The sequence below is a fragment of the Xiphophorus couchianus genome, chromosome 18, assembly GCF_001444195.1.
Source record: "Xiphophorus couchianus chromosome 18, X_couchianus-1.0, whole genome shotgun sequence".
In the NCBI taxonomy this organism is placed as follows: Eukaryota; Metazoa; Chordata; class Actinopteri; order Cyprinodontiformes; family Poeciliidae; genus Xiphophorus; species Xiphophorus couchianus.
In genome coordinates, this window is record NC_040245.1 from 3,724,973 (window position 1) to 3,752,582 (window position 27,610).

Consider the following 27,610-nt stretch of genomic DNA (forward strand, 5'->3'; position numbering starts at 1 on the left):
TCTAGCTTGATGCTGTTTGACAACAGGAGAAGCTGACAGCCGAAGAAGCGACAGGTGAATGATTTACAACATCCAAATTTCACCTGTCCAGCACTTCATCATATTAATGAAACCAAAACCGATCCTGTTCGTCTGTTTGCGGCTTTGGGCCTCCATCTAAAATTAACATATTGTTGCCTAAAGAGTTGCCAAAAGGAGTAACCCGCTACGGAGGAGCCTTGATTAGCAGGTATGCTATAAATAACTGTTATCGCCGAACATTTGTTTATAGCTGTAAATGTGCTTATTTTTATATTTGTGTTAATTATGGAGCAGTTTTATCTGGCAGCAGCCGCTTTGCAGCGTCAAACGGAGGTTCTGTTTTGGCTGAAATCCGACACATTTAATTAATAAAACAACAAACGCGTCTGATGGCGTGACGCAGGTTTAATTATGTTTGGCTTTTTAGCATAAATGCTCATAAATTCACTTTTTCCCCCGATGTATGTGAGCTGAGGCCTGTTGCGCCGCCCACTGTAAACAAACAGTTACTGGGTCCTCCCATCCCTGCAGGTTTCACTGTTTAGCAACCACCATTTATGTTTACTGTGAGTAATCTGCAGTCACGGTCTGCTCACCCCGTCCAGACGATTGGTTCAGGGATAATAAGGACATGTTTATAACCCCTATCTTTATCTGTAGCACTACAGATAAATAGTCCTGCATGTTTTAAATGTTTCACTACAGCTGGTCAAAATACTTAAATTATTTCTACACATTATTGTTGAGTCAGTGTGATTCAGAAATAGAAAAACATCTAAAACAAGCAGGATACTGACTGTTATGGAAGAGAATCGGGGCCCCTCATGACTTTAATGGGAGAACAATGGTTTTAATGGGATAATCTGCAAAAGAAAACTCGTCTTAACTATTCTAAGAATTACCATTTTTAATCTACGATTTATGGAAAAAGGCAGAATTGTGACTTTAATCTATAAATTCTGGCTTCAATCTGAAAATTCTGAAATTTGAAAAAAGAATTCTGACTAAAAAGCTTGACTTGAATCAGAATTTTGGAAAAGACAATTCTCACTTTAATCTAAAAATTCTGCTTTTAATCTGAGAATTTTGCACTAAAAAGACAGAATTCTGACTTGAATCTATTAATTCTGGTGAAAAGTGAGAATTCTGACTTTATTCTGGATTTAATCTGATATTCTGCAAAGAAAACTCACTTGACTAATCTAAGAATTCTGACTTTGTTCTCTAAATTCTGCAAGAATTAAGATTTTAATCCAAGAATTCTGAATTGAACCTGAAAATTAAATCTTTTTCCAAAGATTCTTGATTACCGACTTGGCAGAACGCTGCCGCCGATGTTTGCAGTAATATATACTGATGGTGTGCAGTTTATGGTTTTCTTTGGTTTGACTCCACTTGAATACATCTGAAATCCAACACTTGTGAGAGTCACATTCTGTTGACTTTCTAACATCAAAGACATTAATGTGAACAAATGTGGAATAAAACACAATGAGCGTCTGCAGCGTAACGTTTGGCTGGGGAGTGGAAACAGGAAGAACCGGGTTAATGAAACAAAACATTCTCCAGTTCTGGACAGCAGAACCACAATCAGTGGAAAAACTAAAGAAAAATACAGATTTCAACTTAAGACAAGGGAAAAAAGATTGCTGGTACCTTTTGATTAATTTTTGTGGAAATTCAGTGTAAATGTTGCAGCAAAAAGATTGAAAATTTGTTCTTAATAATGCATTTTCTGTTAAAAGTGTATTTAAAAATACTAACTGGTTCCTGTTACTTTCTAAAGTAAAGTTAAAGTCAATAAGAGCCCTTATGGAAGTCCAGTGCTGAGTTGTGTCAACCAACCAGTAAAAGTCAAATGAAGATTTCAGGTCTTCTGTCTTCTTTTCATCAGTTGTTGGTTTTTAATATTTTCATTTGACTGTTATTGAGTTGTTCCCTCTTTCTTTCCTCCAGTTTGTTTCCATCAATTCTACAATTTCCTTTATTCTCCACCTGTGAATGAGTCAAAGTCTCCTGAGGTAAAACCTCAGATAATCTAGTAATCTTTTAACAATTGTGTCATGAAGTGCGGGTGGTGAAGGTGGTGAGGCAGACCCAGCGGACCCAGGTATGATGAATATGGTGATTTTAATGATAAAGCACAGTCCAGACAACGAACAGCAGGCACAAGGAAACACTGACGACAGCTAGACTCGACATTGACGAGGACCCGACGAGGAACAAGGAACACAGGTGGAGTTAAATACACGGGAGGGTAATCGCAGAACGAGACACACCTGGGAACAATCAAGGGGAGGACAGGACAACGAAGAAACTTAAGGACACAGAAAACTCTAAATAAACACAGAAAAACACAGATCCTGACAGTACCCCCCCCTCAAGGGCGGCTACCAGACGCCCACAAAACAAAAACACAAGGGTGGGCGGAGGGGCGCTGGACAGGGGGCCAGAGTCCAGAAAAAACAAAAAACAACCCACCATCGTGGGCGGAAAAACAAGGGCCAAGAGTCCATAAACAACAAAAAACAACCCACAGGGTGGGCGGAGGCAAAGGAGGCGGGAACCACGGAGGTGGTCTGGCGGTCGCCCGCGGCGCTGGAGGCGGGAACCCCGGAGGCGGGAACCCCGGAGGCGGTCCGGCGGCCGTCCGCGGCGCTGGAGGCGGGAACCCCGGAGGCGGTCTGGCGGCCGTCCGCGGCGCTGGAGGCGGGAACCCCGGAGGCGGGAACCACGGAGGCGGTCCGGCGGCCGTCCGCGGCGCTGGAGGCGGGAACCCCGGAGGCGGGACCCCAGGAGGCGGTCCAGCGGCCGTCCGCGGCGCTGGAGGCGGGAACCCCGGAGGCGGGACCCCAGGAGGCGGTCCCGCGGCCGTCCGCGGCCCTGGAGGTGGCGATGATGAGTCCCGGGGGCCGCCCACAGACGGCGACGACGAGCCCCCCGAGGCAGGGTCTCTGGTGGAGAACATGGGGTCTCAGTTGGAACACAGGGGGTCTGGGTCTCGGGAGGAACAGATAGGGACTGGGTCTCGGTCGGAGCACAGGGGGTCTCGGTCGGAGCACAGGGGGTCTCGGTCGGAGCACTGGGGGTCTCGGTCGGAGCACTGGGGGTCTCGGTCGGAGCACTGGGGGTCTCGGTCTCGGGTGGAACGCAGAGGGTCAGGGTCGGAACGCAGAGGGTCAGGGTCGGAACGCAGGGAGTCTCTGGAGGAATGCAGAAGGTCAGCGTCTCAGGGGGAACGCAGAAGGTCAGGGTCTCAGGAGGAACGCAGAAGGTCGGGGTCTCAGGAGGAACGCAGAAGGTCGGGGTCTCGGTAGGAAAGCAGGGGGTCTGGGTCTCTGGAGGAACACAGGGGCGGAGCCTGGGAACCGGCTGCGGAGGCGAGCCGGGACGAAGCCTGGGAACCGGCTGCGGCGGCGAGCCGGGACGAAGCCTGGGAACCGGCTGCGGCGGCGAGCCGGGACGAAGCCTGGGAACCGGCTGCGGAGGCGAGCCGGGACGAAGCCTGGGAACCGGCTGCGGAGGCGAGCCGGAGCGAAGCCTCGGGACCGGCTGCGGAGGCGAGCCGGAGCGAAACCTTGGGGCTGGCTGCGGCTCCGGAAAGCGACGAGGGGCCGGGTCCATCGGCGGCTCCCATCGCTGTCTCCGAGCTCGCAGCGGAGGAGGTGCTTCCGGAAAGCGACGAGGGGCCGGGTCCACCGGCGGCTCACGTCGCTGTCTCCAGGTAGACGGCGGAGGAGGTGTTCCCGGAAAGCAACGAGGGGCCGGGTCCACCGGCGGCTCACGTCGCTGTCTCCGGGTAGACGGCGGAGGAGGTGTTTCCGGAAAGCGACGAGGGGCCGGTTCCACCGGCGGCTCAGGTCGCTGGCTTCCCGGACGAAGGAATCGACGGGGGCCGTACCCGGGGGGTGCTAACACCAGCCTTGTTCCCCGGAAAAGCTCCCGCTGCAGGTCGGCGAGAGCTTCAGCTAGCTCCCTGTCCTCCCTGCTGGATCTCCGCCTCGGTCCGCTCTGCTTTTTCGGAGGGAACCTCACTCCAGCTGGGTCCATAATAGCGAGCCTCACCGTTCGGTCTGGTCGGGTCCTTCTGTCATGACGTGCGGGTGGTGAAGGTGGTGAGGCAGATGCAGCGGACCCAGGTATGATGAATATGAAAATTTTAATAATAAATAAGTCCAACAACGAACAGCAGGCACAAGGAAACACTGACGACAGCTAGACTCGACATTGACGAGGACCTGACGAGGAACAAGGAACACAGGTGGAGTTAAATACACGGGAGGGTAATCACAGAACGAGACACACCTGGGAACAATCAAGGGGAGGACAGGACAACGAAGAAACTTAAGGACACAGAAAACTCTAAATAAACACAGAAAAACACAGATCCTGACAAATTGCCATGTTTTTGCTCCAATTAGCAACCGCAGTTTAAGAATTGTGCAAATTTATTCCAAGAATAACGGTGGTGATGGATTTATTATTAAATCCAATATTACTGGGAAATTAAAATCTTTTAACAATGAAAAGATACACAAAGTATTTGTCTTTTGTGTTCGTTTTACTTTAATAATAAACAGGAACTCATATTTCTTGAGACTGCAAATCTGCTTTTAATATTTTTATTGCTAAATGAAACAAGTATCTTTTTGTTGCTGAGAATAAATGGTATTATTTATATATTTTATCCAATAAGGGAAAACCGAGGCTCTAGTGTCCAAGAGAAGCAGATTTGTCATCTATTGCTGTTGTTTGTTGATGTTTGTGCGTCAGATTTACCGTTGTACCAGAAACATGCAAATATAAAGGTTCTGTCTCTGGACTTTTGCATGTAAAAGAGGAAAACGTGATTACTTGATTTAAAATCCATGTAATTAAATAATTGAAAATAACTAATTGAAGTACCAACGCTGACGAGAATACAATTAAAGACTGGGTTATATGGTTTTTGGTCATTTTAAGCCAGTTTTTACTATTAACAGCTTTTTCTGAGAATTTGCATTAATTGCCTTTTATATCAAGTGGGGGTTTTTTTTGCATCTTTTTAAGTTATTTTTTTCCCCCCCAATACAGAATTTTTCAGATTTCTGTTTGTCCAAAATGGTGATATATCCACCTGCAATTTGTTAATTTTTAGTCTGATTCATAGTTTTTTCTCAGGTTTGTCATGTAGATTTGCTTCAATAAATAGACCTCATAGAGAAATTAACAGGTTATTAATAATAGATGATTAATAATTCATCCTACAGCTTAAAATATGCTTTTATTTAGGTCTGTTTTTATAAGAATATAATGGAAATTCATTGAGATTTAAGGATTTTATTTAGTATTTAAGAGAATACATTTGAAATCAGTTAAATGAAATCTTAATTTTTGGAATGATATTTTTTTTCCTCTTCACTAAAAGCTTTTAAAAGAATTTGTCCAAACTCATTCAGAGAAACATTCATATTTTTTTATTAATCAAGGTAGAAGAGGAAGTTGTTTGTGTTATTTTTGTGCAGCATAAAACAGAAGTTGTGTTTAGTTTCTGTCAACTGTGAACCATGTTATTGTTGTTATTGTCAGCAGCTCAATGTAATTCAATATTTCCTCTTATTTTTTTGATAGCAGCAATTCCACTTCGTTCTCCTTTTTGCTGTTTTAACCCTCTTTCTGCTGCTCTCAGGTCAGTCGCAGGTAGAGCAGCATCATCGAAGCAGGAAGCATGTTGTCGGGGGAGGAGATCCTGTGCAGCACGCAGCAGGTGATCGCAGGGCTGGAAGCTCTGAAAGGGGAGAACCACAGTTTGCTGGACGACCTGCAGGAGGCGATGGAGAGCCACCCGGCGTCTCACGGCGGCGGCGGCGGCGGTGGCGTGGAGCAGGAGAAGAGCAGCATCATCCGACAGTCGCTGGAGAGGATCGAGCTGGGGCTGAGCGAGGCACAAGTACGTCAAACCTGCGACGCACGCTGCTGCTTCAGAAGTTACTTTAAAATGACTAAATTAGCCCCGCCCCCAACTTTTGATAAATTCCCCTAAAGTGGGCGGGGCCAAGATACTCTGAACTTTTTAGACTCCTCTAGCGACTTTTTCTAAAAAGTGACTAGCGACTAATCTCGCAACTTTTTTCAGGTGTAATAGCCATGTTCAACCTAAAGAGGGCACACAGTGACTTTAGAAGTTATTTTAACCAGTAACTAGGAAAACCCCGCCCCCAAAGTTAGAAACATTTCCTCTGAAGTTGGCGGGGCCTCAAGTGAATTAAATGGGGGGAAGGCACTGTTGGCAGCATAATGAATTTGTTGCTCTTTTTAGTGACCTTTCCGACCCCTCTAGCGACTTTTTTTTTCTTTTACCAAAATATGACTATCTAGAAAAAGATCCAGAGAGTTTTTTCTGAGATTTCAAAGACTTTTATGGCAACATGTGAAAGTTACCCATCACTCTGCAGCTCTGCTATGTCCAGAGCGAGCAGCCAGTGCTTTGATACCCAACATAGTGTGTAACGCTAAGTAAGCGGTACTGGTGTAACCAATGGGAAAATTCAACTGCAGTAGCCTGTCCAACCCAAAGAGGGCAGCACTGAGACAGTTTTTTTGGCAAAATGTTGCTGAATTAAACAAAAGAACACACAAATGGTAACATTTGCACAGAAACATAAAGATAGTCCCTTAAGCATCCATTTATAGAGTTTATCAGCAAAAAATGTTCATTTTGGCCTTAGTTACCTTTTAAAAAGACTTAAAAGTGCAAATGAAACTGATATTTCTAAAAGTTCAGAAGCTTTCATTTCATTATTCTTAATCTTTTGATATTTATTATAAATATCTTGGCTACTTTGTCGCTAGATATAGTGACCTTTTAGATCTTCAATCTAGAGACTGCACGCTGCTGCTCTAGAAGTTATTTTAAACTGTAAATAGAATAGTTTCGCCCCCAAATTTGAAAAAATTCCCCTACGGTGGGCGGGGCCACGATACACTGAGGGGCGTGGCCAAGTGGGTTAAGCGGGAGGAAATCACTGTTGGCAGGTTAAGAAATTTGCTGTTCTATTTAGCAACTTTTAGACTCCTCTACAACTTTTTTTTTTCTCCAATATGTGACCAGTGACAAATAAACTTTTGCAATGTTTTTCTGTTTGATTGCTGTTATTGTTGATTCTGTTTCAAATTGGTTTTGATGAACCATGTGAAGTCCTTTCTCGGTTCCATATCTGTGAAATGTGCTACAAAAATAACACTTACTTATTCATGTTGTAATTTAAACTCGACGGACCCAAAACGTGTGAGCACACGAACAGGAAATCAGCCAACACAGAACAATCAGAGTTTACTTATTTTATTCTTTTTAGCGCTAAAAGAAAGAGACGCTTACAGGCTTATGTGGATGTCAAGTGTAAAGGCCCGAATCTATACAGCATCTGCTCGAACACGGAAGACACCTTGCTTATATCCTAAAGTCCGCCTCCTGGTCTGCTGGTGTGTTACGTCACTGCCTAGTGGTCAGACAATGAGCTAAAGTTAAGTTTCGTTTCTACAGAAAGTGTCCGTATGAAACAAAAGGCTTTTGTGCAGAATCTTTGTGTCCGTTGTTGAGTGTGCGTGCATGTATGGTGCGTGTCTGGAGTAAACGTCTCAACAACTCCCCCTTTTGGTCTCTAAGAGACCACACATCTTTGAAAGAACATCATACATTCGGGGAGCAACACATCCTGAGGAAGACATTGCCCACTGTTTGGAAAACATCCCCGGGGCCCATTACGGTGCTTGTTGGTTTCATTTCATTTCATTCATCGGAGGTAAAAACGAACAGGGCGCCCCATTTGGCCCCAAAATGGCGGCGGGTTGACACCACAATGTTCCTCTTACAGGCTGAAAAGGAACAGAAAAATATAAGGTAAAAATAAAGTAAAACAAAATGAAACTTTAAACAAAATTGTTAATGTTAATTAATATTAGTAAAATGTGTGATTCGAAAATAATATGTGAATGTTAAGAATCCTTTAATGAATAAAGTTAAATGAGTAAAAATAAGTGTTAGGGGTTTACGCCGGCATTATTATTTTCTAATAATTAGTAAACTGTGAACAAACAATAAAATGTAACTTTAATACGGTGCCAGGTTAATACTATGAATGGCGGTAAAATATAAATTGAATATTACAAAATGGAAGAAAAGTTAGTTAATATGCAAGTGTCAGTAATCCAAAACTCAGTGAGAATAAAACACTTTTAATGTTAGGTATAATGCTAGCAAATAAAATGTTAAACAAAGTAGTGTGAAGATCCCTTTTTTTACTTGGGAGGTGAAATCCCTAAGGTCAAAATGTGAAAGTAGTTAATGGTCAAAAAGGGATGCGAACTTACCAACTGAAAAGAAATGTTTAGTGCACATAATATGAAAGAAACACACTTAAAATATGCAAATCAATGTGTTAGGCAAAAAGTCATTCAAAACCCAGTGTAATGATAGTGGCAAAATCTTAAAAAGTCAGCAGGTTACATTTTTTAATGAGAGCTACAAAGTTATTCAAAACAGTGTCTCCTGGCATCATGTGACGGCAAATCGGTTTCTACGTGTGTCGAGATGGCTCAATTTCATCCGGACACACCCAGAAAGGATTACACTCTGGAAAGTTGCAGGTTCACGGTTGTTTTACGTTTCTGAGAAACCATCTGATAGGCAGGGGGCTTTCCATCACTGTCGCTCCCTTTCTCTATAGATGAAGTTATGCACCTTACAGCTAAAGACCTCAGACAGGGAACACAGCAGCAACCACAGGTGATCAGAAGTGCCAGGAAGGTTGTCACAGAAAGGAGCAAAGAGATGATGATTTCTTTATATTTTCCAAACAGATCAGTGAACCACTTATCCAAAGGGTTTGAAACTCCAGAGTGCTCATGCATCATTTTACTAAGGGCCTTAAGTCCTTCTAGCGCCTTGGTCACTGTTAATTTAGTTTGTGCACAAACTTTAGCCAATTTTGTTTTTAAATTTTGATTCATTCGTTCTGCTTTGCCTTAGGATTCCGGGTGATAAACCGTACCGAACTTGTGTTTCAAACCAAGATGAGCTTCCACTGTTCGCAGGTCCTTGTTTCTGAAATGTGTTCCATTGTCTGATCTGATTTTTTCTGGAAAACCGTGCCTGGGGATGTAATGGTTGATCAGACATTTTATGACAGTTTTACTGTCTTCTCTCGCTGCTGGCCACGCTTCAGGCCATCCTGTGAAAGCATCAACACAAACCAGCAAATATCTTGTGCCTTGCACCGTGTTTATCATGTCAGTGAAATCCAACACAACCTCTTTCCCTGGACATGTGAGTGGAGGAAACTGTCCCTGATGTGGCTTCAAAGTTTTCTTAGGGTTAAACTGTCCACACATTTCACAATTATTTACAAACTGTTTCACCATGTTAATCATTTGGGGATGCCACCAGTCTTTAAGATTATGCATCATCTGTTTAGTCCCAACATGTCCCACCCCGTGAGCTTCAAGAAGCAGCTCTTGTTTTTTCCCAGGTGGCAGAATTAACCTGCCGTCTGGACCCCTCCAGCATCCATTTGTTTCAGTGGCACCTCGTTGTTTCCACATGTTTTTCTCTTCAAGTGGCACCCCCTTTTGGCATCTTACCACCTCCTCCAGTGTGAGTTTGTCATGTAATTCCTCCTCCGAGGAACACACCATGGCCAAATTGGTGTACCCCGCAGCTACTTTAGCTGCTCTGTCCGCTGCTTGATTACCTTTTGCAATCATTGTGTCTGATAAGTCATGACCTTTGCATTTGATTACAGCTACTGTTTTTGGCAATAGCAATGCTTCCGCAAGTTTTTTTACCTCCGCCTCATGTTTTATGGTTCGGCCGCTGGTGGTCAGAAATCCGCCCCTCATCCACTGGCAAAGTTCCAAATGCACTGTTCCTGCAACATAAGCTGAATCTGTGTACACATTTACCTGTGATCCTTGGGCAAGCTTTAACGCTTCGATCACTGCTTTTATTTCTGCCCTCTGCGCAGATGCTGCCCCTTGTAGTCTCTCTGCTTTCCTTGTGAAAAATCCTACGTGAGTATGTTCAACAACTGCATAACCAGCTGTTAATCCTTGTGTGGTATGTCTGAAATAACCATCTGTGAAAAACTGTTTCACCTCTGGTCCCATCAGAGGAGCTGCTTGAAGGTCTGGTCTTACCTTCTCTTCTGTTGCCACAAGTTCTGCACACACGTGTGGTTCTCCTTCTGAAAAACAGTCTGCCATGTTCACGCCTTCGTGTGTGAATGAAATGTTAGGAGCTTCCAGGACTTTAGAAAGTCTTTGTTGTCGCAACGCTGTCATGGTGAAACTTTGTGAGTTTACATATGCCACTACACTGTGTGACGTTAACACCAACAGTGAATGTCCCATGACTATGTGTGCAGTTTTTTGTATCAATTTGGCTACACCAGCAGCATGCTGTGTGCAGGGATGATGTCTCTGTTCCATTTTGTCCAAAATTGCAGATAAATACATCATGATTCGTCTCTCACCCCCTTTTTTCTGATACAAAACTCTGTTAACGGCCAGTTTTGTAACAGAAACATCCAGAAAGAACGGCAAAGTGTAGTCTGGCATGGAGAGCTCTGCAGCGGACGACATGTGTTGTTTTACAGCTATAAAAGCTTGTTCTGCCTCAGTTGTCCAAAAGAGGAGATTATTCAGATTTCTCATGCCTTGTTCACTAACCAAGGCTCGAAGTGGCTGGGTCAGATCCGTGTAAGACGGAATGTAGCTTCTGCTGTAGCCAGTTAAACCCAGAAAGGAGAGCATGTCTTTGACTCTGGTGGGTTTCGGATGTTGCAAAATGGACTGCTTGTGTGAGGGAGAGATCCCCGTTGTTCCTGCTGAAATTATTCTGCCCAGAAATGAAACCTGTTTTCGTGCAATCTGTAATTGGTTTTTACTGACCTTAAAACCTTTTTGATGGAGGTGAGCCAGAACCAGGGAGGTGGCTTTAACGCAAAGTTCCGCGGTTGGTGCGGCCAGCAAAAGGTCATCTACATACTGAATTAGGGTCGTGTCTCGTGGAAGGGGGCAATCCTGCAAAACATCTTTCAAAACCTGGTTAAACAGCCCTGGAGACAGGGCAAAACCTTGTGGCAGCCTGGTGTAACGCCACTGTTCTCCCCTGAAAGTGAATGAAAAGTAGTCCCTGCAGCTTTCAGCTAGTGGGACACAGAAAAATGCATTTGCCAAATCAATACAGCTATACCACTGCTGGCTAGGAGTCAAAGCAGCAATGGAGACATATGGATTAGGAACTGGCACAGTTTTTGTTTTCAGAACTGCATTTACTGCTCTGAGATCATGAGCCATTCTGTATTTGCCAGTACCTTTTTTCTCCACTGGCAAAATGGGTGTGTTCCAGTCAGACTTTGAGGGTTCCAACACTCCAGCCTCAATTAACCCTGTTATTGTTTCTGCGATCCCTTGTTCAGCTGCGGATTTGTGAGGATACTGAGGAATCCAGAGAGGTCTCTCAGAGTCCACCTGAACCGAAATCGGAGCACAGGAGACCAGCCCCACATCCGTAGGCGTTTCCGCCCAGAGAGATGCAGGCATAGATGTTATCATATGTTCTGCTGAAGGGTGGTCTGATTTTTCCCTACCGTGATGCCTGGACATGTTCATGATGAAGTTCTACTGTTTCAGACCCTGAAAAGCTGATCTTATATGTGTCAAGAGAAGGGGATAAAAACAAACCTGGCACTGCTGTCGCACTCCAATCTGTGGCTGCCAGGGAGCGTTTCATCATTGGGCCCAATTCTTTTGCTTGGTGCTCAGGGTGCAAACAGAGAGAGACGTGAGGCACAGCTTCATCAGACATTTGATACCATTCTGACTGCGTTTCTGTGAAAGAAACAGCAGGAGCTACACCAACTGGAGCTACATAAATATCTGAGATTTTACCTCCCAGGTTGTTTCCTCCAAAGTGGAAAGGAAAGGTTCCTGGTACCATTCAGAGACGTCTCTGTCGTAGAACAGGGTCACGTGGGGGGGATCCGGAGAAGAGACGCAAGAGCGCAGACACAGGAGCCAAGGTTTCCAGTCCACAAACGTTGACATTAGACGGCTGGAGGGTAAGTTCGTTAAAAGGCCCCAATATATGTTGCATACTCAGAAACAACTGGCTGCATGAGAAATTGTCCATCCGTGTGAAAGTTTGCACAAGGGAGGGACGTGCCATCGGGAAATGAAACAATTAATCCATTCACAGAGCACATAATTGTTGCTCCCAGTTTTATCAGTAAGTCTCTTCCTAGCAAATTGACGGGAGTTGTGGGAGAGCTGACAAAAGAATGTTGCAGGTGCTGATTGCCCAGTGTGAAGGTCAGAGACTTAGTGAAAGGCAGACTTTGTTCTGTCCCTGAGAACCCAGTTAAAGATACAGTTTGTGACGTCAAACTGAGGGGAGAAACAAAGTTCAATGTGCTGTGTGTAGCACCTGTGTCCTCCAGGAAGTGTGTTTCTCTCCTCTCCAGTGTTGCTGACAGCATGGGGTCTGCAGTTCCCATGCTGGGCTGTGGGTCTCCAGGGGCGTGTCACTAGATGTTCTGTGTGGGCTCGTTATTCCCCTGAAAAGACTGTCCAGGTATAGTATTGGGATTGTGGGGGATCATACCTGGTTCCCCGTGATTTGGTATGGCCCAGCAATGTTTTGCCTAGTGTCCAACACATCCACATCGGTAGCATATGTCCTCCTCCTGTGGTCCCCTGATCCGCGCCCCACGACCCCTCCACGGAGCACCGCCCTCGTGACCGGCCAAACGCCTTCCCCGCCCACGAGGAAACGCTCTGTACCTGTTTTGAGGATATGAAACAGAAAAAACAGGAAGAGGAACCAGTCCTCCCCCAATCTGATTAGTGTTTTGCCAGGAAGTTGCATTTTGTGTGTGGGTTGCAGCACCTGCAGCCACAACCATCACATGTTCTTTTTTATCTGTCTTCTTATTCAATTTTTGTTTTGCTTCCTGCAATTGGAGCTTCAACAGCTGAATTTCTAAATCCTTTGTGTCAGACTGCTTTTTCTTCAACTCATCTTGTGCCTTTAATAAGTGATGAAGCAGATGCCTCTCCCATCTAACGTACTCGCACCTTGTTAAATCTGGATTATTTCTCATAGATTGTACAACCTGTTCAGGAACACCTTTCAAGATTGCCTCTCTAAACATTTCAGTTAAGTTTGAATGTGGGCCTTTTGGATTAATTGTAGTTTGTCCGAGCCAGGTTTCTGCAGCTTTATTTATGTATTCTTTAGGATCCATGCTGTAATCCCATTCAAACCTGGTGATGGGAGTGATTGTGGCCAGTGGAAACTGCCTTTTTATTTCCCGCGCCAAAGGTGTGATGAATTGATGTGCTGGAGTAGAATTACTTACATTTTGGGTCCCTGCTGCGTGTTCTATGTCTCTCATAACCATGCCAGACATAGCTCTGCTCATTATTGCTCTGAAATCTCCCAGCGCTAGAGTCATTCCAGAGGTCAGCAGGTCTAACTCTGCCAACCAAAGACTCCCACCAGCTGTAATACTGGGCAGTTTATCTACTATGGCATCTCTGTCACCTAGAGGAAAAGGAACGTATTTCTGACCCCCAGTACTGGTTTTCAAAAGAGGATAAGCCCCTGTGTTGCTCCCAACCAGGGCGTGCTGTCCTTCTGCTGTGTGAAGGCCTAAGCCACGCATGCTCTCTAGAGGGCAAGAGACGTGATAGACCTCTCTCAGTTCATCAGTTTTATCTGTAAGGTTCTCCTCTGAAACCCACGTTCCATTTGCATACAGAAAGTGTCCGTATGAAACAAAAGTGTGTCCGTTGTTGAGTGTGCGTGCATGTATGGTGCGTGTCTGGAGTAAACGTCTCAACATTCATTAGCTTTTTCAGATTAAGATCATAAATCTTTATTCATCTTGAGTTCCTAGTTAATAAATAGTTTTTTTTAAATACTCTGTGCAGGTGATGATGGCTCTGTCGTCTCATCTTGGCTCACTGGAAGCAGAGAAGCAAAAGTTACGAGCTCAGGTAAGACATGTAGTTGTCTGTGAGTGAAATAATACATTTTTTTAAGTTCTGTAACTAAAGTTACCAAATCTTTTGGTTGGATTTTGACTAATCAAATGTTAGGCTATGATCACACAACAGGCAGATGCTGTGTGATCCAACTATGACTTTTTCACAGCAGTCTGAGCGGCCTGATTCCAAACTTTTCACCCAGAAAAAAAAGATTTGTTCCACTTCTGTATGGAAATAAATTAACATGTGATAATTGTCAAAACCTTAGCAGTACAGATGCAAACTTTTCAATGTCTAGCGATTCGATTCTAATTTTTAGGGTTCAATTTGACTTATTATTTTTAATTCAAAGACCAATTTTTCTATTCAAATGGTCTGGAAATTTTGCCTAAATCATGTGACTGACAAGATGAAAAGACAGTGTAAACAAATAAAACATTTAATTAAAATAATTCTATAAGATTCCATAGTTTATCCATTTACATCAGTTGATGTCTAAACAAAAATATTTAAACTACCAGTATTAGCTTAGCTACCTAGCTTTTTCTTAAATAAAAATATATCAATTAATCATAATACATGCAGCAGCCAAGTGAATGCGTGATGTGCAGATATTAACAGCAACGACATACGACGCATTTTAAAATCGATTTTGAGCATTTTGAATTAATTCGGAATTCCCTGGATTAGGAATCGCGATTCTTTACAGAGTCAAATTGTTTTTCTGCACCTCTTCAGTCAGAATGCTCATGTCACATTTTGTCCAACTTTTACGTCATTGACGAGATACGACTCATAATTCTGCACCAGAAGACGACGCATTCGGTAAATCTGGACGTCAAGAATGGCAGAAATGAGTCAGTGAACGCATCACAATCCCACCACTCTAAGCCCTGACTCCACATCCAAACAGATTTCTCTGCAGAAGTTGCAGGCAAATTTTCTTTTGCCTGATTTTGCTATTTTTTGTATCTTGTATGAATTATTGTCATTTTTGTAGTTAAAATAGCAAAATTTTCACTTAACTTTATATTTTGGTCCGTCTGATGTTGTAATTTTTAACTATTAAATGATTGATAATTTGATTAGTTACTCAGTACTTGAGTAGACTTTTTACCAAACACTTTTTAACTTTTACTTGAGTAGAAATATGTTGAAGTAGTGTTACTCTTGAGCAAAATATTTGTGTACTTTACCCACCTCTGGTCCGCCCTCAGGTGCGCCGTCTCGTTCAGGAGAACCAGTGGCTGAGGGACGAACTCGCCGGCGCTCAGCAGCGGCTGCAGGACAAGGAGCAGGAGGTCGTGACCCTGGAGGAGCAGAACAAACACCTGCAGTTCATGTCCTCCATACGCAAATACGACCAGGATGAGCCGCCTCTGGTGAGAACCAGCAACCTGCAGACTCCTCACCGATCCGACTGTCCAGGGAACGAAACATTTAAATTTAAACCCCTGAAATAAGAGAAACAGTTTCGCTAACTAAGCAGCTGCAATCACATTTTAGACAAACGTCCCTGATACTGATGTCAGTGCCGATAGATTGATTAAACCCAACAAGAGAAAGAGGGTGTACTTTCTTTTTTCAGTGTCTGTTGGAGCTGTTTTAAATGTTTGTGCTGCTTTTTATGTCAGGATGAGAAAGAAACTTCCTCCAACAAGGAGTCTCTGGATGATTTGTTTCCTGCTGAAGATGAGGAACCGTCCCAGAGTAAGACGTTACGTTTTCAGATTACGCTTACCGTCACGCTCTCATGCTACAGAAATGGTTGGACTACAGAAAGAATGTTTTCCAAAATTTAGAAAGCAACCAAAATAAATTTGTGTTGATCAGTAAAGAAGAAAACTTCTTATTTTAGTCTTGGTGCAATAAAATGTTAAAAGCCTAAAGAAAAAAAGATGAATGGGAGAATATTGTTTGAAAGAAAAAAGAATAAAGTTGGTGAGTCGCATTATTGATACATCAGATTTATCAGTAAATATCAGATTTGTTTCTAAGTTGTAGCTTTGAAGCTGATTTCTTAATAATTTAACTTAAGACAAGACATTTTTTTTACGTTGTAAGTTAAATAATCTGCCAGTGGAACTAGAACTTTTTCAGCAATGAGAAGGGATTATTAATTTAAAACAAGCTCCTATATCTTGCTGAAAACTTACTTGTATGTTAATTTTGTATTATTTCAAGTTTATTAAGACATTTGGACTAGAAACTATACAAAAATACTTGGTAATATTTTGTTTTTGCAGTGTATGCGCTGTACAATGGCTGCTGGAAAAGACCCGTGTTTTGTTGTTGACTTACCATCCAGAAACCACTTGCTTGCTGCGTTCTTCTTGGTTGTGCAGGAGGCTCCACTTCTGCTTTTCAAAGATGTACAGTTGTATAATTGAGCATCTGTTTGCAGCCATTTTCATGTGTAAATGTTGATTTGGTGGGCGTGACAGGCAGCAGCTTGTTTGGACTTAAAGTGACAGAGGCCCTAAAATGGATCATTCTGAATCGATCAGACTAAAATCTTATAATCCAAGAATGATTTTATGCAAAACATTTAGTGAACAGGTTTTGTATAAATTATGGATTTATCCTAAACTGTTTAAGAAATCATTTATACTTTTATTATATAAACGTTTTGGGTTTTTTTTCCAGTTTCCCAGCCTCATCACAGCAGCGCGGCGGTGGCGGCCCAGCAGGGCGGCTACGAGATCCCCGCCCGCCTCCGAACGCTCCACAACCTGGTCATCCAGTACGCGTCTCAAGGTCGCTACGAGGTCGCCGTGCCGCTCTGCAAACAGGTGAGACCGGCGGCTCGCCGTCTGCTCCTTTTTCTGACCAAAGCGGCCGCAGAGCTGATGATGTCGCCCCAACAGGCTCTGGAAGACCTGGAGAAGTCCTCCGGCCACACACACCCAGACGTAGCAACCATGCTCAACATCCTGGCTCTGGTGTACAGGTGAGGCGGCAGAGACCAGGGTCAACCTCACAGCTGGGGAGTAACTGCTTACATTTACTCAATTACATTTCCTTCAGGAACGTTTTTAGGAGTATTTTTACTACACTGTACTTTCAGTAATTTTATCATGAAGTATTTCTATTTTTACTTGAGTGAAATTTATGGATTTTTTTCTATCCACTGATTGAAAAACAAACATGTTTTAACCAGAAATTCACCAGACTCAGACACACACCTGCAGTTTCTGTTAAAGTTTCATCAGTTTTTTTTTTTATGAAAGAAACTGATTTGGAAAAATTTTCTTTGACTTGATTTTGTTATTTTGTAATTATTTATGAGAATCATTTTTGTTATTAGAATGCCAAAATTTCCACTTAACTTTATATTTTAGTCAGTTTAATGATGTAATTTTTAAATATTAAATGATTGATAATTTGATCAGTTACTCAATAGTTGAGTAAACTTTTTACCAAATACTTTTTTACTCTTGAGTAATTTCTTGAACGGCTACTTTTTACTTTTACTTGAGTAAAAATATGTTGAAGTAATGCTGCTCTTATATGAGTAAATTTTTGTGTACTCTACAAACCTCTCGTCAACATTTCTTTAAAAAAATAAGTGATAATTAGCTAATTTAATTAGAAATGTCACAAAATCCAATTAAAAAAACAACAAAAAGTAAAGATATTATGGTTCTGTTTTTATTAAATGAGGTAAAGAAAAAATACATTTTGGTGATTATATAATAATTGAAGTTCACACTTTTGTTGACTGATTTTTGTTTTAATTGCAGAGATCAGAACAAGTATAAAGAGGCAGCGAACCTGCTGAACGATGCGTTGGCGATCAGAGAGAAAACTCTTGGCATGGATCATCCGGCTGTAAGAAATCATCTTTAATTAATCAACACAACAGCAGAGTTACAACTTTATTCCCATAATTATACACATGCTATTACAACTATGCCCCTGTTATTCTGACTTTATCCCCGTTTTATTACATATATGTTTTTCTGTTTTTAATAAATCAGTAAAACAGATTTAACTCTCCTGATCTTCACTTTTTACTCTGTTTTTGTCTCAAACGCAGTAATTATGATGCGTTTTGTGTGTTTTTGCAGGTGGCAGCTACACTGAACAACCTGGCTGTGCTTTATGGTAAAAGAGGAAAATACAAAGAAGCGGAGCCGCTTTGTAAACGAGCGCTGGAGATCCGAGAGAAAGTAAGACGAGAAGACTTCCTAATTATCATTATTTATTATAAACCAAAACTGCTTGCCTACACTTTTACTAAATACATTTTGTCTAGGGACACAAGACATACATAATAAACACTGAAAAAAAAGCAGTATAATAAACATATACCAAATAAAATATGTTTTTATAAATTAGCCGCATTTTTATTTTAATCTCATCAACCAAAATCAGAATCAGCAGGTCAGGCTTTTTAAAGATCAGTGAAAACTGCAATCACTCTTATTAAGTTAAACATCTGCATTATTTCATCCACTTTATGCAAAACGGCCGTCCTGCTGTGACTGAAACAATCCCTCGTCATGATGACACCACCGCCATGCTTTAACAGACTCAAACGTGTCGGTCCGTCATTTCTAAACATCCGCAGTTGTTGACAAATGGCTCCAGATTACTTTCCAAACTTGCGTAGAGCCAAAATGTTAACATCTTCATCAGCTTGGCATTTTCAGCTCCACTTATTAAAGGGGCGGTGTCACACAAAATCAACTTGTTTTAGCTTTACATCACAATGTTATTCCTGGGGTGTTGATTTGATTCTTTCATGCATGTTTAAGAAATCCTTGAATCTCCATGGCAACCATTCAGCTGTTAAATGCCTAGGTGGACCTAGCTCCGCCTTAGAGACAATTAGCAAACAGCTGGTGGAACTGTGGAGTGTGTTATATGAGCTGCTGCTCAGTTCAATGCTGGTAAAAACACAGTTAAAGAGTTAATAGAGGAGCCGTGTTGGGATGACTTCCTGAAGGCGGAGTTTAACAGAGCAGGAGTTTTAAAGAGACAGACTCACGTATAATTTAAGTCATATTTAACATTTATAGCATTTTTATAACAACTGATGGTAACATAGTTGCTTGATTATGCTACAAAATGACACTATGTGGCTGGAAAATACATAAATAATTTTCCAGCTGCTTAAATAATTCAGTGGAATAAAGTAAAGCTGGTCCTGACATTCCGGTTCAGATTAAAGTCACGGGTCTGCTCTCTGTGCCTGCGTGGTTCAGGTTCTGGGTACGGACCATCCCGACGTGGCCAAGCAACTCAACAACCTGGCGCTGCTGTGCCAGAACCAGGGGAAGTACCAGGAAGTGGAGCAGTACTACGAACGTGCTCTGCACATCTACCAGAGCAAACTGGGACCGGACGACGCCAACGTAGCGAAAACCAAGAACAACCTGGTGAGACGAGACAGAAACCCATTTCTAATCCCGTTTGTAATCCCTGCTAATCTGGTGAAAAAAAACCTCAAAAGCAGACATGTTTGTTTTTGTTTTTTCTTTTCAGGCGTCATGTTATCTGAAACAGGGAAAATACAGACAAGCGGAAGCGCTTTACAAAGAGATTCTGACCAGAGCTCATGAAAAAGAATTTGGATCTGTGGAAGGTAAATTAATCTTTAAAAATTAGTTTTTTTCTTATTTCTCCTTTCTTTCTCAATTTCTTTATTTCTTGGCTTTTTTTCTTTCTTTGTTTCTCTTTTCCTTGTTTCTTTCGCTAAGTTGTGCCTCAACAATCTCATTTATCAACTTAAAAGTGAAGCTTCTAGTAGAAAGTTCTTATTGTTGCAGCTGAAATTAGACAAAGTATTTTCTAGACCCATAAAACAGAAAATATTTGACAGTTTTTGAAACTAAACACCTTTTCTTTTAAGTTTGAGAACATTTTTCTGTCCTACAATAATTTTTTTTTCTTTGGTTTTATTAAAATTGCGCATGTTTAATTTATTAGTGTGCAGTTAAAAAGAAAAAAATCTATTAATTCAATCAAGAAATTATTTTTGACTTAGTGATTTTGTCCCAAAGATCAAAACGTTGGATGTGCCGGCCGAACATCTGGAAAGTGAATCTTTAACGTTTTTTCAGTCGTTTTTGCCGTGTCTGTCGTCTAGGAGACGGCCGTCCCCGCTGGTCCAACATGGAGGACGGTGGCGCCGCGCAGGATGGACTGAAGCGCAGCAGCTCCTTCACCAAACTCCGGGAGTCGATACGCCGGAGCAGCGAGAAGCTGGTCCGCAAGCTAAAAGGAGTCGGGATGGAGGAGGTGACCCCGAGGAATGCTGGGTAATTTTCCAGAACACGGCAGCAGAAATCCCACTTTAACTTGATCTGGAACCACAATGAGTAAAAAAAAATACTAAAATGGCTTCTACTGTTTTGCTTGGTGGCTAATCTTTTGTTTCCTTTGCAGGATGAAGAGGGCAAACTCTCTGAACGTGTTGAACGTTGGAGCCAGAGAAAATCTCATTGGCACCCAGGTGATTTTCAGAGACAAAACATCCAGGGGTTTTTTACGGAAGAGGATTAGGGCCACCGAAAAAAAAAAAAAAAAACAGAATTCTGACTTTAATCTCAGAATTTTTTTATTTTTTTTTCAGTGGCCCTAATCCTCTTCCGTAGTTTTTAAAGCTGTGATTTGTAGAGAAAAAGCTTAACATACCTAAACAGCGCTATGCACCGCTAACCCTGACATGCTAACGCTACACTGACATGGTATTTAGCGGAAGCTAACGCTAAAGCTCTAATTTAATGAGCTTTTTATCATTAAACACAAGTTTAAAGTTTTCTTGTTTTGAGTTTTGCATCTCATTATGAAAATTTTCTAATTTGAACATTTTTTTATTTCTTATATGTTTTTTTTTTTCATTTTAATGAGTTTCTCCTCTCTTTATTGGGACATTTTTCTCTTGGCGAGTTTTTAATCTCATATGAGTTTTCTTGTTTTACATATTGTTGCAATGAGATCCTGAATCTATTTCCAAACTCTGGCTGTTTAGTTCTTTCTTAGATCAGGGATTATCTGATAAGGTCTTTTGCTGCCAATTTTCATTCCAATCACCCTTGAGGGCCGATCATTGCCAATCACCTGGAATGACTGTTAATTTTTTGCGTTAGGTATAAATGCTGGTCTGGCAAAATGGAAAAATGACCTGGCAAAAAATTCACCTAAAATGCTAAATACTTGCAGGCACAATACAGCAGCTATTCAGTAAAAAGGACGACTGAAAAACCTGCAATCAGTAAAACAATATTTAACAGTAAGACTCTCTGTACCATAAATTATGCATGAGTCAAATAAATCTGCCTATATCAAATAATGTCAAGAAAACATTCATTCAAAGTCAAATGCAGGTTGCATCAAAATAAACAACCCTGAGTTACTAAATCCTAACTTCTTGATAGCTTGGCTAGCTGATTAATGCTGGTTCTGATTGGCTAGCTGATTAATGCTGGTTCTGATTGGTTGGTTCTGACCAAGTGGAGTAATTCTGCAGGGAGGAGGCAGAGGAGATTGATTATTTTCAGAGATTATCTGTCTTATGTTAGGGCATAGCGAAAGTTTTAATAAATATGTAAAATATTTTTTTGTTGTTTTAGTTACGTGCTGCAGCTTTAAGCAGACGTTTGGTGTGAGATTCACTGCCAGGTGGAGGTTGAGCGGCGCTCCGTCTGTAAAATATTTCTACCAGTAGCGCGTAGCGGCGGTCCAATAGCGAGAGCAGAACCAGCGTCTTACAGCTCGAAGACTTAAATTATTTTTCAGACTATTTGCCTAGCTATCTGACCATCATGCTCTTCCGGGTGAGTGTTGGAAGAAAAAAAGGCCCTTTGGATGTCATTTTTTTCCTGCATTGAGCCTCCATGTAGCCAAACTCCGTCAAGTGTTTGTTTTTTAAATGCCATATTAGATTCGTTGTGTTGATGCATTTTGACGCGCTTCACCCCCGAGGTAATTTTCCGCCGCAACATGTAAACGTCCACATTCACTCAGAGCGTTGTAGTTCCACACGACATCGCTTAGGACTTGCTGCTGCGCGCTTGAGCCGTGTGAAGGAAATCAATCAATCAATCAAATTTTATTTGTATAGCACATTTCAGCAGCAAGGCATTTCAAAGTGCTTTACATCATTACAAACACAGAATCACAATGCAACATAGAATCAATCATTAAGTCAAGTTCCATCAATAAATTTGTAATTGATTACATTTCAAATACAATCCTAAACAGGTGGGTTTTTAGTTGAGATTTAAAAGACGTCAGTGTTTCAGCTGTTTTACAGTTTTCTGGAAGTTTGTTCCAAATTTGTGGTGCATAGATGCTGAAAGCTGCTTCTCCTCGTTTGGTTCTGGTTCTGGGGATGCAGAGCAGAACCAGAACCGGAGGACCTGAGAGGTCTGGAAGGTTGATACAATAACAGCAGATCTTTAATGTATTGTGGTGCTAAGCCGTTCAGTGATTTATAAACTAACAACAGTATTTTAAAGTCTATTCTTTGAGCTACAGGGAGCCAGTGGAGGGACTTTAAAACTGGTGTTATGTGCTCTATCTTCCTGGTTTTAGTCAGAACGCCAGCAGCAGCATTCTGGATCAGCTGCAGCTGTTTGATTGATTTGTTGGACAGACCTGTGAAGACGCTGTTGCAATAATCAATACGACTGAAGATGAAGGCATGGATGAGTTTCTCTAGATCTGGCTGAGACATTAGTCCTTTAATCCTGGAAATGTTCTTCAGGTGATAGAAGGCCGACTTTGTGACTGTCTTTATGTGGCTCTGAAGGTTCAGGTCAGAGTCCATCACTACTCCCAGGTTTCGGCCTGATCGCTGGTTTTCAGTTGTAATAACTGAAGCTGTGCATTGACTCTAGATCTATAACTCTAGATCTATAACTCTAGATCTATAACTCTAGATCGTTCCTCTTTAGGTCCAAAAATAATAACTTCAGTTTTGTTTCTGTTCAGCTGGAGAAAGTTTTGGCACATCCACACATTTATCTGTTCTAAGCATCTGTTCAGTGATTGGATGGGGTCAAAGGTCACCTGGTGACATCGTAATATAGAGCTGTGTGTCATCTGCATAGTTATGGTAGCTAATATTATTTCCTGTTATAACCTGAGCTAGTGGGAGCATATAAATATTGAATAAAAGGGGCCCTGGGATTGAACCTTGGGGTACCCCACATGTGACCTTTGACCTCTTTGATGAAAAGTTTTCAATTGAAACAAAGAAATCCCTGTTCTTTATGTAGGATTCAAACCAGTTAAGCACTGGACCGGAGAGTCCGACCCAACTCTCCAGTCGATTCAGTAATATGTCATGGTCAACGGTGTCAAAAGCTGCACTGAGGTCCAACAGAACCAGCACTGTGGTTCTGCCACAGTCCGTATTTATATGGATGTCATTGAACACTTTTACGAGGGCGGTCTCTGTGCTGTGGTAACCATGGAAACCAGACTGGAAGGAGTCAAAGAGGTTGGTTATAGTTAATTGTTTACACACAGCTTTTTCAATAACTTTGCTGATGAATGGGAGGTTGGAGATCGGCCTGTAATTCTGCATTAGTGATTTGTCCAGATTGTTCTATTTTATCAGTGGTTTGATTACTGCTGTTTTCAAAGCCTGGGGGAAAACGCCTGATGAGAGCGATGAGTTTACTATTTGGATCAGATCAGCAGCAATAACAGGCAGGACTTTCTTAATGAAATGTGTGGGTAAAACATCCAGGCAGCAGAAACTGGAGCTTAGTTGACTTATAATTTCCTGTAGGGTTTTATAATTAAGTAGTTGAAATTGGGTCATTTTTCCTGTATTTGTTTTGTTTGGGCACAGCATTGATACTGACTTTATAGTGGATGTACAGATTAATCCTCTGATTTTTTTGAATTTTCTCTGAAAAGAAGCTGGAAAACTGGTTGCAGGCGGCAATACATTGGAATTCAGGTGGCAACGTCACAGGAGGGTTTGTGATTCTGTCAACTGTTGCAAATAAAGCTCGAGCATTGTTAATGTTTTTGTTTATGACATCTGCAAAGAAAGCCTCTCTTGCATGTTTTAGTGTTAAATGATAGTTACGTAGTCTTTCCTTATATATGTCACAATGAACGTGGAGTTGAGTTTTACGCCATTTTCTTTCTGCCCTACGGCAGAGTTGTCTTGCAGATCTAACTGTTTGTGCATTTCTCCATGGAGATTTCTTTTTACCAGACACAACCTTCATTTTAATTGGGGCAATGGAATCAATAATATCTGAGACTTTAGACTGAAAATCATTTACCAACTTATCTACGTCATTACAGCTTAAGGGTGAGGAAAAAGAGTAGATCTGATTAAAAGTTTCTGCTGTGTTTTCAGTGAGAGAACGTTTTGTGATGGTTGCTGTTTGTCCAAGTGGGTTAAAAGATAAAGAACTTTCAAAAATAACAGCGAAGTGATCCGACAGGGCGACATCAGTTACAGAGACATTGGAAATATTCACACCCTTACTGATAACCAGGTCCAGTGTGTGTCCTTGAGTGTGTGTTGCTTGTTTGACATGTTGTGTTAGACCAAAAGTCTCTAAAATATTAGAGCATTTTTGCCCCTCTTTCTTGGGGGTTGTCAACATGAATGTTGAAATCACCGACAATTATTAAACAATCATAATCAATACATATAAGAGGTAGAAGTTCATTCAAGTCAGTAAAGAAATTTTCCACAAAAGTTGGAGTTTTGTATAGAGTTACAGTCAAAGTTTGTTTGTGGCCTTTAATCTCAATTCCAAGATACTCAAAAGAGGTGAAGTGACCCAAAGAGATTTTACTACAATTTATGGTATTCTTAAATATTGAAGCCACGCCTCCTCCTTTTTTGTGTTTTCTATTCTCACTGAAGAAATTGTAGTTAGGAGGCGCAGATTCAATTAGTACGATCGATTCATTATTATCATTCAACCATGTTTCTGTCAGAAACATAACATCGATATTATGCTCAGTGACGAAATCATTAATTAATAGAGCTTTAGCACAGAGAGATCTGGGATTTAAAAAAGCTAGTTTAAGTGACTTGGAGGCCAAGAAATCTTCAGTCTGAGGTTCCTTTAGGCAAGGGAGCAGTCTGATGTTTGAATTAGGTCCCCTGTATTTTATGTTTCTGTTTCTTGTAAATTTTCTTGTAGTGATCCGGACAGGTAATGTCCTGTTCTGCAGTGCCGAGGGGCCAGACACATTCTGGAGCAAGAAGGGTGTAAAGATAAAGTCTGGACCCCGGCCTCAGACCTCAGAAACGCAGAGTGATGGATCCTCTGGGAAGTTAGAGTCAGGTGGCTTAAATGAAGTGAAGTCTGCTACGTGAGCGCTAAGGAGAGACGTCCCAAGTACAACCTGTTGATTCATTCCATCTGTAAATTTAATAAACTCCGGTCCAGAAGACATTTCTCCATGTGTATCTTGTGAATCCTGTGAATGAGTGGGTGAGAAGAGAGGGAGGGGAGAAGGAGGAAGGGAACCAGTCGCTCCGTCTCCAGTCGATGTTATATCAGCTGTTTTTACCGGATAAGCCGACGGTTCCTTCCTAGTCAGAAATCCTTGAGCCTGTTCTTCTGAAGCGATGATCACGTTGCTGTCCTTGTTGATAAAGTGAAAAAGATTTGCAGTGAGCAGCTTTATCCCATGTTTATTAAGATTGCGTCCGCTTCTTCCAAAAAGGTGAAAGCGCTGCCAATAGATCCAGAGGTTATCAATGAAGGTCACTGAGCTGGCAGAGCAGCTTTTAATCAGCCATTTGTTTATCATGTCCAGCCTGGAGTGTTTTCCGTCTCCCCACTGAGGTGATGGAATTGGACCACTGAGAAATAACTTCATTTTCAGCATTCGCAGAGTTTTCAGAAGAATATTAAAGTCCTTTTTCAGAATCTCAGATTTCTGCTTTGCCACATCGTTGGCTCCAACATGCACAACTAAGGACTCAATATATGGCTGATCAGCGGTTAGCGAAAGAACTTTACGAGTTAAATCAGATACAGTGTCACCAGGAAAGGAAATCACTCTCGTTTTCTTGGGATTGCAAATGTGACTGATTCCATTTACTGCCTCATCTCCAACAATAAGCACTTTTGGCATACCTTTCGTTTTCCTGGTAGCCGCTTTGTCCTTTGGAGCTTTGGGGGGTGGATGTGTTGGTCTTGCCTCATTGTTGATATTTGAAGGTGAGGTTTCACTCAGAGGTTCAGGCTGGAGTACAGAAAATCTGTTTTTCAGTGGGATTCCCACAGAGTCAGAATGTTTTGAGGCCCGGGCTGGTCGCTCTGTCCTTGGGAGCGGGGTCGGTGGAACCGTTTTGGTTGCAGCTGCTTGTTTGTTTTTCTTTGGTGGAGCAGGTGTTGAGGTTGAAGGTGGGTTTCGGGTCAGAGCCGGCCACGTTGATTCGTCCAGGTGAGGGGTTCTCCCTGTCAGTCGCCTCATCGGATCTTCAGTGTGAGACTTTTGCTTCGGCTTGGCACCCAGAGCGTTCCAGGGTGAGCTGCTTGATGCGAGGCGTACAACCTCTCTGTTGATTTGAGGAAGAGTTGTCTGATTTCCACAGTTAGCGTTGATTTCAAAGTTCACCTCCAGCTGTTTGATCTTCATTTCTATAGACTGAAGTCGTTGTATAGTACTGCTAATGTCCTTGGGGTCGGCCGGAGGCATTTTGTCCTGGTTCAACTTGGAGATGAAGAAAAGTAAGGTAAAAATAAAAGTAAGAAAATCCCCCAGTCCTTAGGTTTGTAGTAATCCAGTTATGATGTTGAAAATGTGAATATAACTATAAAAACTGTCACTTTAAAAGTAGCTCAGGCAAAGGTGTCAGTAAAGACGGGAGAGAGCAGGACAAGCTGTTCCTCCTTCAGCTGCCAGCTTCCAAGAGGAGATCAGCTGCACACGCAGGCTGTGAAGTGAGATAAATGTGATCGGTTTTGCTGATTGGCCACAAGAGACTGTGATGGGCGATCACCGATTATACACCTTTTCACGGAAATTGGCCGATTATGATCGGTGGCCGATCGATTGACACACCTCTACTTTAGACTCTTATGTGAGCATTTCTCTCTGATTATCCAAACTGAGATCAATATGGCCGCTGTCCTCTACAAGTAAGATACTGACTGCTCATTGGTACTTAACAGAAACTCAGTTTACATCAGCAGTGTGTGTTTGCATTGTTCTGAATGTTGTGATGATTATTCTGTGTTTTCTGCTCCTCAGTCCAGCCACCTGGTGGACAGTCGAGGCCTGAGCTGCAGCACGCAGAGCCTGAACAGACGGGGATCGCTCGGTGGGACCAGCTAACACGCAAATAACACAAATCATTTAAATACAAGAAAAACTGATGGATTGTTTAAAAACTGGACTCAAAAATGCTGCTGTGAATCAGCATCAAGAGGATTCCCCATCGTGAGTCTCCAAAAGATGGTTGCTGCAAAGTGGGGGTCAAAGGTCAAATTTGACTGTAGGAGAGTTATCTTGACCAGCAACAAGGTTTAAGACTGTCTGCAACATTTCCTTTTCTTGCTCCTGTTTTCTGAATTGTGAGAATCAAGTTTAACAATTTTTAACGCTAAATCTT

The 27,610-nt window shown here is 42.0% G+C and overlaps 2 protein-coding genes across 3 annotated transcripts; one reads left to right on the forward strand and one right to left on the reverse strand.

Moving 5' to 3' along the window:
- klc3 (kinesin light chain 3) lies at nt 1-27,610 on the forward strand. 2 transcript variants are annotated; one of them, XM_027999495.1, is made up of 14 exons: nt 1-229; nt 5,690-5,950; nt 13,993-14,058; nt 15,267-15,431; nt 15,684-15,759; nt 16,696-16,841; nt 16,917-16,999; nt 17,793-17,880; nt 18,120-18,221; nt 19,260-19,433; nt 19,540-19,639; nt 20,144-20,315; nt 20,443-20,509; nt 27,250-27,610. In XM_027999495.1, exons 2-14 carry the CDS (start codon nt 5,729-5,731, stop codon nt 27,331-27,333), a joined length of 1,545 nt encoding a protein of 514 aa, XP_027855296.1. In that variant the 5' UTR covers nt 1-229; nt 5,690-5,728; the 3' UTR covers nt 27,334-27,610. The 2 variants fall into 2 exon arrangements, with proteins under 2 accessions (XP_027855296.1, XP_027855297.1); XM_027999496.1 differs by lacking the exons at nt 20,443-20,509; nt 27,250-27,610 and having other exon boundaries at nt 20,118-20,241.
- On the reverse strand, nt 11,755-13,756 carry LOC114133525 (uncharacterized). Its single transcript, XM_027999514.1, has 2 exons — nt 12,957-13,756; nt 11,755-12,926 (listed from the first exon to the last, which is right to left on the reverse strand). The coding sequence occupies exons 1-2, from the start codon at nt 13,722-13,724 to the stop codon at nt 12,702-12,704; spliced, it is 993 nt and encodes a 330-aa protein (XP_027855315.1). The 5' UTR covers nt 13,725-13,756; the 3' UTR covers nt 11,755-12,701.